Source organism: Coenobita brevimanus, chromosome 40 (assembly GCF_032717465.1).
Source record: "Coenobita brevimanus isolate Jiangsu-jjx chromosome 40, ASM3271746v2, whole genome shotgun sequence".
NCBI lineage: Eukaryota > Metazoa > Arthropoda > Malacostraca > Decapoda > Coenobitidae > Coenobita > Coenobita brevimanus.
The window spans coordinates 11909179-11922324 of NC_136993.1; the positions used below are offsets into that span (position 1 = coordinate 11909179).

General features: G+C 41.6%; 1 protein-coding gene across 1 annotated transcript in view; it reads left to right on the forward strand.

Annotated features, from left to right (window-relative positions):
- Window positions 1-13146, forward strand: part of LOC145396957 (putative glutamate receptor) — a 69053-nt gene that overhangs the window by 20299 nt on the left and 35608 nt on the right. Inside the window, exons 4-5 of the mRNA XM_080270190.1 lie at window positions 5948-6105; window positions 7103-7254. Coding sequence (XP_080126316.1) covers window positions 5948-6105; window positions 7103-7254 — 310 coding nt within the window. The remainder of the gene's footprint in view (window positions 1-5947; window positions 6106-7102; window positions 7255-13146) is intronic.

Here is a 13146-nt window from a genome sequence, read left to right on the forward strand (position 1 = left end):
TTTTTTCCATCTGAAAAATTAAAATATTGGTTACATCTGGCATTTCTCCAGCTGTCCAAACACTCCTACTGGTCTTCCATAACTTGTCATTGGGTGCTGGCCCATGATTCTTGTTGAAATGCAGCAACTGTAACATGGCCAGGTACCCATCACAGGCAATATATTTCCCAAAGGCAGGTGTGCCCACACGTTTGTCTACAGAGCAGTAATCTTGGAGCACATGTTTTCTCACGTGGGCCATCATCATGGTCAAGGCAAGCCACACAAATAACTCCCCCACCACTACTGGAACCCAATCCTTCATTTTTGTGTTCTCACTGACCAAAACGTCCAGCCAGCACAAACTTATGCCCTGGTGATAGTTGATTTCAGCCACCAGGTACAGCATAATGGAGGTGGTGAAGATTTCCTTGAAAAAGGACATCATAGTCCAGGGTCCAGGCAACAGCTCACCAAACTGCACACCTGCCCCTTCTGCATCTAAGGTGGGCATAGAGGGCTCAAATCCTACCCCCTCCTCCCACACAAAAGCATCCACTTTCTCAACACCTGGGAGCCTTGGCTGTGATTTTTGGCCAGCTCATCATTTCACACCATGTACACACCCACGGCCATGTGGGGACAGCCACAGGCAGGGGGGAAGGGAAAGGAGAGGCAGAGGTGGGAGTATAGGGGTGATGACTCACCTGATATGGGCTTTCCATAGGGAGATGCCGGCAGCCTACTCACACACATGATTGCAGAGTGGAAATTTCCACCTATGAAGGGCCAGGTTGGGGAGATAATGCTCTCGAAGTGCTGAGTTATGGTAATGAAGGACGTTGGAAAGAGAGACTGCAGTGACCTGGCCGTGAGAGTGGTGGTGAGATTAGGCAGTGGCATTTATGGAGGAGATGACTGTCACCATCTCCTTTGCTCACTCAGTGGCCAGGGTCCTCCAACTCTTCCTCTGACATGAATTTGTTACTGTCATAGGCCCTGCCCTCCTTCTGTAGCAATTGGAGAGGCTTTTCAGGTGTCTCAGGGCTGGTTGGGGATGGAAAGCATGACACTTCACTCTCTACATGGTAGCTTCCCCCAGATTTGGATGAAATCTTGCCACTCATGCTGGCGGAAGACAGTTTCCTCCAGGGCACAACCTATGGCACTGTCATTAAGCCCTTTCCCTGCCAGTAAGGGCTGAACTTTGGCGGAGGTAGATGTTGCAACTGGCCTGGCAGGTGAGGGGACAGAATCAGACCAGTAAGTTGAAGATATCACTCCACACTGTTATAAGGCAGTGTACAGCATGAACCATGCATCAATGGGGTTCTTTGGGTACCTCCCTACCCTATGGTAATGAGAGGAAATGGCTGTGGGTTCAAATGGTGGTGCGAAGACGTTAGCATGTATAGCCATTTCCTGGTGGCCCTGTAGCAGCCTTTTTGTGACGTGTATACACGACACCTGGTGGAAGGAGGTTAAGAGTCACTTCAGTGAGGCCCATTAACCTGCTAGGTCCCAAACCCTACACCTAAAATTAATATAAGTATTGATTTTAGGAAGCGTGAGGGAATATTTTTGGTGCAGTCTAATAAGTTCTTTTCAGTATTTTCAGGTCAGGAAATCAGAGGAAGATGATGAGCCACATGAGACAATATTCAGCACTACCTGACTTGCTTTCTCGCTTGCTCGAACTTGTTCCACACTTTCAGTGTGGACACCTGTTACATGTTTATTATTAACTTGTAACAGGCATCCACACTGAAAGTGTGGAACACGTTCGAGCAAGTGAACGAGCAAGCCAGGCAGTGCTGAATATTGTCTCATGTGGCTTATCATCTTCCTCTGATTTCCTGGCCTGATAATAGTAAAAAGAACTTATTAGATTACATCAAGACTATTCCCTCACACTTCCTAAAACCAATACTCCTCTTGTATTAATTTTAGGTTTAGGGCTTGGGACCTAGCAGGTTAACCCGCGCCGTCCCAGCGACGTGAATTAACGTCCGCACATGATGTGCACTCTTGTCCCGGTGAAGTGAATTAACGCGGCAACATTGCAAGTTGCATAATTTTCACATTTTTCAAAACTCGCGCCTGATTTTTTTTTCGCCCGCCTACACAAGCCTCACCTACTCGCCGCCAGGAGGATAATCCCCTAGACCCAGATTAACCCCACCTGACCCTGTGATCATCCACTTAACTGTCAGCAGTCACCCAGGTCAGACATGGCGTGTTGTGGGCTGTCAGACGAGGAGATACAAGTTGCCCTGGATACCTTTACAGGGGATAGTGGTTCCCCATTGGACATCGACACCCTCGATGTCGATTATGTGCAGCCTGGGGAGGTCACCAGCAGCAGTGATGAGGAGGTCCCTTCCCCAAGGAAGGTCAAATATATAACATATAGGAGGGCAGGGAATGGCCAGCCTGCACCACGTGCTGCATCTAGGCAGCAACACATACCATCAGATGAGGACGAGGACGAGGACGAGGACGCGGAAGCAGTACATGGTGGGTATTTACCTGGCTGGGGAAGGGAAAGATATCGCCACGTGGGACTGGGACAGACGTCACATCGTGACTGTTCCACAGGTATGTTCCTTCTATGTGTTCTGTGGCAGGAAGTAGTGGTGTGGGGGTGGTTAGGGCAGCAGAAAGTGAGTGTTGGAGCGGGAGAGCGCAGACAGATTCGTGAAAGCGAGAGTGGTGTGGGGAGGCAACACGTCCACGTGGTGTTCGTGTTAGGCGTGGTGTGGGTTAGCAGAAAGTGAAAGCACTTGTCTAACATGTAAAGAGGTAATATGTTATATTGGAAGTATTATAAAAGGTGAATAATTAGATTTTGAGTTGAAAAAATAATGACGGTACCTGAAGTCATGTGGTAGCGCTATTGCTATGCTCATTCTTTTCGTAAAACACGTACATCTATAAAAGCAATTGTATAACATGTAAAGGGGTAATATGTTATATTGGAAGTATTATTACAAGGTGAATAATTAGATTTCGAGTGACCTGAACTCACGTGGTTACGCTATTGCTATGCTCATTCTTTTCGTAAAGCATGTACATCTATAAAAGCAATTGTATAACATGTAAAGGGGTAATATATTATATTGGAAGTATTATAAAAGGTGAATAATTAGATTTCGAGTGACCTACCCAGGTCAGAAGAGACACTAGGTACGAGTGTGTGGAGTGCAACGTTGCTCTCTGCCTGCAACCGTGCTTCCGTGAATATCATAATAACAGGCACTATTGAAAGTGTGTGTAGTGTGGTAAGGCGATAAAGTGTCGCTCAGTATCATAATAGTGCCATGTTATCTTATGTGATACTAATCATAGGAGGCTGTATAGTTACTGTAAAGTTAGTATGTACGTTGAAAAATAGTCTAAGTTGAAAGTCACAGAACATACAGTCAGTAGGGAAATAAGCGCTAGGAAGAATTCTGTTCACGGTGTAAGAGGAGTATGAAATTCCCCAAGTGCTCTAAATTTAGCCACCAATTATGGGATAAGCTGTCTCCCAGTGTACCACCATCCCACCTCACTCTCTCTCTCTCTCTCTCTCTCTCTCTCTCTCTATATATATATATATATATATATATATATATATATATATATATATATATTAGGATAAGGCTTACTGTAAATCGTGTACTACTGTGAAAGCAAATGTCTAACATGGAAAAGGCCAGAATGTAATGTGAGAAGTACTATAAAGGGGGAGAAAATAAATTCAGAGGTGAAAAAATAATGACTTGACATGATTTACCTACGTAAATTAGCGCTACTTCTATGCTAATTCTTTTCATAAAGCATGTACTTCCGTAAAAGCAATTGTCTAACATGTAAATGGGTAATATGTTACGTTATAAGTAATCAAAAAGGTGAAAAAATAGAATCTGAGTTGAAAAAAGGATGAAAGACCAAGTTGTCACTTGGTAAATAAGCGCTATTCTTATGCTAATTCTTTTCGTAAAACAAGTACATCTATAAAACTAATTGTATAACATGTAAGTGGGTTATATATTATGTTATAAGTAATCTAAAAGGTGAAAAAAAGAATCTGAGTTGAAAAAAGCATGAAATAAAATGATCTCACTTGGTAAATAAGCGCTACTTTTATGCTAATTCTTGTCATAATGCCTCAAAATATGTACAAACAATTATGTAAAGTTGAAAATGGTATGATGTTATTGTGGAAGTAATATGGAACATGAAAAAACACAATAGCTGATGAAATAACGATGTTTGTTATCCATCGGTGACATAATCGACCGATTTCGCTAGGGTCGCACAATGGTACATACCTTATTTCTCAGTTTTTTTCTGTATAAAACCCAATATACTTCTGGTATACATATTTCCAACATATGAATACATGATAATAAACGTATACTGCATCAGTTCAGAGTACCCGTGCCACCATAGAAAACATACGGCGAAAAGACTACTCATAGAGCATGGCAGTACCTATCAAACTTACGTGCTCCAGGTAAGCCATTTCTGGACCTAAGGGACACCTTTCTTTGTGATTTTCCTTAGTTTCTGACCAAAAGTGAATGTTTGAGCAAAAAAAAAAAAAAAAGGTCCAAAAAAGCCGGGACTGGGACGGACCAAAGCTCAGAAAACGTCAGGATTGGGTGGGTTAATAATGGGTTAATCAACCTTAGGCCATTACTTCTTGCGCAGCCAGCTTAACACTAATTTGCCTTATCAAAAAAATGTTTGATTGGTTTATGGAAAAACTATTGGGAATTACGGGTTGTCTATGAAATTAAAATAATTGAGGATTTTTATGCAATTTCTAAATTGGTGTCCGTCTTTCTTGTAATTTCAAAATTGGCTGAGATACCCCCCAAAGTTTGCTATTGTACTACAGGATTCTCCTGCAGACCCCTGCCCCCATTTCTTGCTAATGCGATAATCTTTCCCTCGGGCACATAAGTCTGGGTTCCAAACTGCAACAAAATTTGTTCTCACTCGCCCGCTTCGCTCACTTGCTCGAACAATTATTATTATTATTATTATTACTATTATTATTATTATTATTGTTGTTGTTTTTGTTGTTATCATTGTTGTTGTGGTTGCTGTTATTATTGTTGGTAGCAGTAGTAGAGGAAGTAGTAGTATTAGTAGTAGTAGTCTCCACTTAATAATGACTTTGCTTTCTGCTCATTCACAAAAATTACTTTCACCAAATCTCTCAATGCTCGCCGATTCGAATAAAAAATCAGAAATTCACAGCTTCTTTCGTCAATCACGGTATTGTATTAGTTTGATCTGGATTCAGCGAAAACTTTCCAAAGAAAAAAAAGAAGCCAAACTGAAGGTATTATATGTTTAGAAAAGGCAAAACCTGGTTGCTCTCAGTACTCGTCGGAAAATATTGCTGAGCTACTCATGCAACCTTAGACCATAACTTCTTTCGCAGCTGGCTATTGCACTAATCTGCCTTATAAAAAATCGTTTCCTCGATTTACGGAAAAACTATTGGGAATTACGAGTTGTCTATGAAATGAAAATAATTGAGAATTTTTATACGATTTCCAAATTGGTGTCTATCTTTCTTGTAACTTCAAAATTGGCTGAGATATCCAAAAAAGTTCACTACTGTACTATAGAGTTTTCCGTCCGACCCGTGCCCCCATTTCTTGTTGATGTGATAGATCTTTCTCTTGGGTACACACGTCGGGAGTCCAAACTGTGACTAAATTTTATGTTCGAGCGAGTGAAGCGAGCGAGAACAATAATAATAATAATAATAATAATAATAATAATAACCTTTTTCAAGCAATATTGAACATAATTTTTCAATTAAAACTTACAAGTATGGAGGAAACACACACACACACACACACACACACACACAGTATGAATAACCAATTACGACTCAATTTTTTATTTGTATAATACTGCCTTGCTTGAGTGTGCAGTAGCCTCCATTTGGCCTGTATTGTAGGGGAGGTGTGGGGTGAGCTGCTGCCCAATGGATCCTTGAATGGCATTATAGGCATGCTTGGAAGTGGCGCCGCCGATTTTGGCATTGCCAATATCTTCATAACCAGCCTGTGGGGTCGCAGAGATTATCAGCATTTTAGTGCACCTTTCCACCAAGCTGTGAGTAACCATCATGTATTTACTTAATTACTCTATTACTCTATTATCATAAAAAAATTTTCGATTGTTTGTTCCGCTATGAACCTAAAACATGAATGAGTTCATATCAATAAGTACAAATAACAGTGAGTGATATAATATACTGTATATATATATATATATATATATATATATATATATATATATATATATATAAACTGAGTGCCGCAGGCTTTAAAGCCCAGGAGACTTTAAAATAAAGTTTCCTAACTTCTCGGGTATAAGGCTTAATTACATTATTGTCCATAACAGTACACGTATTACATCTCTGTTTTCTTGGAATAAAATTTAAACAGTTACTGAACTGCTGGTGAGAAATTGCGAATCGTTAAAATAACTAGGCGCCTGTTTATATACCAGAGTGTATAGTTTCAGTAATGTTGTACTGATTAGGTAACCCATTTACTACAACTTGTTTATCAACATTACCTTATTGTTGTTATTTTCCGTTATTATTTTCTGCTCTTGACACAGTTTTAGAACTTAAATTCCACTGCCTATCATCCTTACAATCAGTCTCAAAACAGGTCTACCGTTGTCACTGTCAAGGATCTTTCCAAGACTTTAAAAAGGTGCCGAGTAATAATTAAAAATATCAGAGAAATTATATCACTATACTGTATTAATTATAAATTCTACGTCTGTGGATACATGTATGACACCGTGTTAGACAATACAACATCATGTGTGAGAACCCGTGGAAAGAAAGCGATGTAGGTTATTTGTGATAATGAACTACGTTTATACTCAGAATGCATGCATGTCTCTTCAAGTATGACATGCTGAAAAGGGGTCCACCATGTAATTAAAAAAATAAGGTAGAAACAGGTAATGGTATCGGCAAGACAGAATTACAGAATATATGTCAAAGAAAAGTGTGTGTAATTGATGGGAGATTTGAATGAATGAGTTGCAAGGGTCCTGGTGATGATATAATGATGTAACGTGGGTTGTGTAGGTGAACTGTGTCATCATGAGGGTGCCACCACCGCTGCCCCGATGGCAGGCCCCCTTGTGGCCTTTCAGAGAAGACACGTGGCTGGCTTTGGTGGTGGGATTCGTGCTCAGTGGGCCACTTCTCTATTGCCTAGCTCGATGCTCAGCTCGAAGGTTTGTATATCCTTGCAGCTTACAACATTGCTACCTATGACTGACGTTTGTAATGTTCTTGATGGTGCTAGACAGATTTTTAAAGGTATCTGTATACTCTTAAGTTTGAAAATATTCTTTCTTCTAGCGTGAATCATGTGAGGGATTAGTTTAATGAAGATAACTGGGAACACTGTTTACAGAGGCACTGACAAGGAGCCAACACATGGCAGTGCTGTGCACCTTGGGCGGAATGAAGCGCTGCAGAATTTACCCGGGAGCCAAACTTCTTCATATTTACCTGCACTTCACTGTGAAGAAGTGGCCTGGTCCGACCCTGGTGAAGCACTTCTACCACAAGGGGATGCCATTTCCCTATGCGATGTATATATTGTACTGTACCTACGGGACGGCACTCTAGAAGTAATTGCTTTACCCGCCCCGTCCCGTCGATGTATGGGTACGTTGCAACATTTTGTATTTGCCAGTCCCGGCGACGTACTGGTACGTCGTGCAATTGCAAGGTCCCTAATTAGCAAAATTTTCAATTTTCGCGCGTGATTTTTCGTACGTATACACGGGACACCTTCCTCTATTCCTCTACAAGATGCCAAGCAGGGACAATGCCTTACACCGCATAACCTCCCCCCTCCCCTCCTCACGCCATTGTCTCGGCAATTCACCTGTTACCAGTGACCTGGCCAATAAAGATATTCAGGGCCAGAGTGATTCCCCAATCGATGACAATGTGGAGGACAAAGTTTACATAGCATTAGAAGAAGAAACAGTCAGAAATAATGATCAGGTAATGTGGCAAAAGAAGGTCAGGTATGGTGATGAGTTAGTGAGTGAAACAATGCTTATAATGCCTATATTACTGCTTGAAAACCAATATACTCTCATACTACATATAAATTCGTACCAAGTCAATAAATAAATACCGTTTATGAGTTGTGTGAAATAGTTACCCTCCCATAGAACTCGTTTTCTTTGGTGCCAGCCTGTTAGAAAACCCAGTCAGGTAAGGAGGTACTATCACGATCCAAAATTTCTTTACCCCCCTGAGTGGAGGAAGGTCGAAGCCAAAGTTGAAGAAATGACGGGCCACCGAACACAGGCCGGTTCATGATGGAGGGGTTCACTAACCTGAAGCTTAGGATAATAAGAATCACCCGGATGAAACACACGAGCCTATTTATGAATCACGGTATCATGAACCATTATTAGTCTTGTATACTGGCAGTGTCTGATCATCTGGTCTTGCTACAACCTTGGCTTCGACCTTCTTCCACTCAGGGGGGTAAAGAAAGTTTGGATCGTGATAGTACTCCTACCTGGATCGAGTATTTTAAACCTCGGGTGAGCGATTTCTCTATGAATTTTCGATGTTTCTCACCAATAGCGGAGGTTTTAGCCAAAATTTTTTTTTGTTGAAAATACCTCGGGATTGGGGGATGCCGGAGGTGCGGAAAACCTCGGGACGTGACGGGTTAAGTGTAGTTGGTGTACTTCTTTGGCCAGACAGATTGGTATTATGTACGAACAACAAATATTTATAGAAAGATGCTGTGAAATGTCACTTACCCTTCAGTACGGTGACCAACTAAGAAATACTCAGGACCTGACGAAGCAGGGTTACTCAAGTTAGAAACTGATATCGTTGTGGCCGTGTATTCATATGTATGCCCAGTCATGTAGAATATTTTTCAAACTATAGTTATTTTAATTTAACTTGGCGAAGAGTTGCATCCTTTTGCAGATTGCTTCTCAAAACACAAATGCAAATTAAGACAAGACTATGGCTCTTCATTCTTGCCATTGCACTTCTTCGCAATTATCATTATTCATTTGTCATGATGTTCAGTATCTATCTATCTATCTATCTATCTGTCTATCTTTCTATCTACCTATTTATCTATATGTCTATCCCTCTATCTATATCTATCTATCTATATATTTATTTATCTATCTATCTATATCTATTATCTATCTATCTCGATCTCTATCTATATATCTATCTATCTATCTATACATATATATATACAGTAAATATATGTTGATCTGTTTTTGAGGAGATGGAAAACAGAGTGTTTTTATTACCGGGAGCTTAATATAGTCATAGGTATTCATCACAGCCAAGTGTGGCAAGAAAGAATACCCACAGAGAACAAGTTACACCTTACTGTCAGTGTAAAGCTTAACCTTGGACGCTGCCCAACCTTTGACGCAGCCCAGGTCCCTTGGCGGTTGATTGACTCCTTTCAGTACCAACAACTTCATCCTTACCTTGTCATCAAATCATCTTCCATATTTGATGCATTCGTGACAAAAGTGTATAACCTGACCTTGCCCTCTGACCTTTAGCTTTAGTCTATTCTTTTGAAAAATGAATCAATTCATTCTGTGCTGAACCAAAATCCTTCCACCATTATTGGCCAAAATCCAATAAAAACTGTTTTAAAGGTGCCTATCCTTGATCTTATCCATAGGCCTTAGCTTCAGACCGATTGTTTTCAGAAATGAATTCAACACCCTTTCCCGTACCACAACGCAAAATTTAGACCTTGTCTGCTGAATCTTTTCGACACCCCAACATACCAAAATATTAATTACATGACCTGTGTTGGTCCTCAGTCATTAAGTGAGTTTTGGAATAGTTTCGTTAGGATTTTTTCCATAATCTTGTTAAGACATTCAATCAGACAGGCAAGCAGAACCAAAAGCAAAACATCCCTGAGCTTCCAAACATGGGTTTAATAGCACTGATCTTGAGAAATGTTACATTTTCAATATTATGCATTCATCAGTTTTTTCAGATTATGTTGGCCACACTCATACTATCAAGGATAGACATTTTTTTCTAAAATCTGCTAGCATTCCAATTTCCGATCTTGTCTATGCAATCTTCCACGCGAGGGAGAGGGTAAGTGTCTGTTTTGGTTATCTGATTAACACGTCTGCAGTCGAAGCAAAGCCGCTGTGACCCACCTGGCTTAGGGACTAGAGTGACAGGAGAACTCCACTCGCTCTGACAGGGCTCAATCATCTTGTGGTCCAACAGGTAGCCAAGCTCCTTGTCGATGAGAGGAACTTTCACTGGGTTCACATAGTAAGGAGGCAATTTAATTGGCTTTGCATCTCCAACATCGACATCATGCATCAACACAGTGGTTCTTCCTGGAGTGACACGGAACACTTGCGGGTACTCCTGCAGTAATGCCGAAAACTCCTGCCTTTCCTCGGGAGCTAGATGAGAAAGCTTAGTCTGGAGATCATTCATGATATCACGATTCTTCCCCAAACTATCACTCAGGCTCATACTGCATGGGAGAGCTTCACTTGCAGACTCGGGTGGAACAGCTACAGTGCAGACTGGGTTATTTTCGTCCCGCCTGTGATATAAATTTAGCATGTTGATGTGACAAAGTTGCTTGTTCTTTCTACGATCTGGTGTGGTGATGACATAGTTGACATCACTGAGTTTCTTCTCCACGAAATAAGGACCACTAAACTTGGCTTGAAGAGGTTCCCCATGCACTGGTAGCAGAATCAAGACCTGATCTCCTGGCTGAAAGTGACGTAACCTGGACTTCTTATCATACCAAGTCTTATCTTCTCCTGAGCAGCTCCTAAATTCTCTCTTGCCAGCTGTAAAGCAGTGGACAGCCGTTCTTTGAACTTCATCACATACTCCAGCAGGTTGATGTCATCTTCCTCCGACAGCCAGCATTCCTTGAGTAGCTTAAGGGGTCCTCTTACTTCATGGCCAAACAGTAGTTCAAAGGGTGAGAAGCCCAGTGATTCATTTGGAGATTCTCTTGTGGCAAATACAACGAATGGAAGACCTTTATCCCAGTCTTTCTGATGTTCCAAATAGTATTTCCTGAGCATCGATTTGAGTGTTTGATGATATCTCTCCAACGCTCCTTGGGTCTGGGGATGGTAAGCTGAAGACGTGATCTGGGTGATGCCCAACTCTTTCAGAGACTGCTTGAAAACATTTGACATGAAATTACTTCCCCGGTCTGACTGTACCTCCTTGGGCAGACCAAACTTGGTGAAGAACCCTAGCATTTCCTTAACCACGTTCTTTGCTGAGATATTTCTAAGTGGAATGGCTTCAGGATAACGAGTAGCCATATCAATCATGGTCAACACATAAGAAAATCCTGAAGAAGTCTTAGGAAGAGGGCCCACAATATCCACCAACACGCGGGTGAATGGCGCCTCAAAAGGCGGAATGGGAACTAGAGGTGCAACCTTTTCGGTCTGATTACACTTCCCCACAACTTGACAGGTGTGACAAGACTTACAGTGCCAGGAAACATCTCTGAAGATACCTGGCCAGTAGAAGTGTTTCAAAATGCGTGCCACAGTCTTCCTCACTCCAAGGTGTCCTGCCAAACTGGAATCATGAGCCACTCTAATGATATCCTGCCTACAAACACGAGGGATGACAACTTGATGTACAACCTCCCATTCGCAGTCGGCTGATGTTGTTGGGGGTCTCCACTTTCTCATAAGTACTCCTGACTTTATATAATAACAAGTAGAAGCACCAGCTGACTCTTCCTCACTGCAAGCAGAGTTAGCTAGACCTTTCAACTCAGGGTCAGCAACCTGCAACTCAACCAACTCTTGACGAGACAAATTATCAACACTACGGGGTACTGCCTCATCTGGGGAGTGGTCCAAATTAGCAAGAAAAGTGTCAGCTAGGATAACATCATCATCATCATTATCCTCTAAGTCACCAGTAACTTTAGACTTAGCCCTAGTGACAGCACATGCAGAGAACACATCAGGGACATCACAATCCTGGGTCGCAGTCACTGGTTCACTAGACAACTCAGGAGCTGGACACACTTGACTTCCACCAATATTATTTCCAAGTAAGAAAGTTACATCTGACATTGGGAGTGTCTCAACCAACCCAACCATAACGGAACCATTAACAAAACCAGACACTAAATTCACTCTGCACAGAGGGACAGAGAAGTAATTATTCCCTGCACCTTGTATGATTACAGTTTCATCAGAGGAATTAACATTAGAGCCTAGAACACTGGTCAGCATAAGGGATTGGCAAGCACCTGTATCACGATATATTTTAACTGATTTCCTGTCATTACTGTCCAGAGGACTGACAAAACCATCAGACAGGAAATTAGCACATGAACTCTTGAGGGTGGCACCCACATTACTGCTCAAAAGAGGAGCTTCATCATGAGAATTTAATTTACCCCTCAAAGCAGGTTCAGTTAACTCAGTTAAAGAATTCTGGGAACTCTCAAGGGTGGACACTAGACCAATTGACTGAATATTTAAAGACTCCTTTTTGTTCACATCACGCTGTCTCCTGAAACATTTCTCCGTAGTATGACCAAGCTTACTACAATAAGTACATTTACTTTTCTGAAATCTAGAGGTGGAGCTGGTATTTACTTCCTGAGAAACATCATCTTTATTCGCTTTCCTATTACCTGTACTCTGAGTAGAGGCAACGTACTTACTCTCAGCTTTCCTTTTTTCTTTAGAATATCTCTTGTGAGTGAGAACATATTCATCAGCTAAAACTGCAGCATCAGACAAATTATCTATTCTTTTCTGATCAAGATATAGGCTTATATCTTTATTAACCCACGCCGTCCCGGCGACGTGAATTAACGTCCGCCCATGATGTACACTCATGTCCCGGCGACGTGAATTAACGCGGCAACATTCCAAGTTGCATAATTTTCACATTTTTCAAAATTCGCACCTGATTTTTGTTTCGCTGGCCTACGCAAGCCTCACCTACTCGCTGCCAGGCGGATAATCCCCTAGACCCAGATTAACCCCACCTGACCCTTTGATCCTCCACTTACCTGTCAGCAGTCACCCAGGTCAGACATGGCGCGTCGTGGGCTGTCA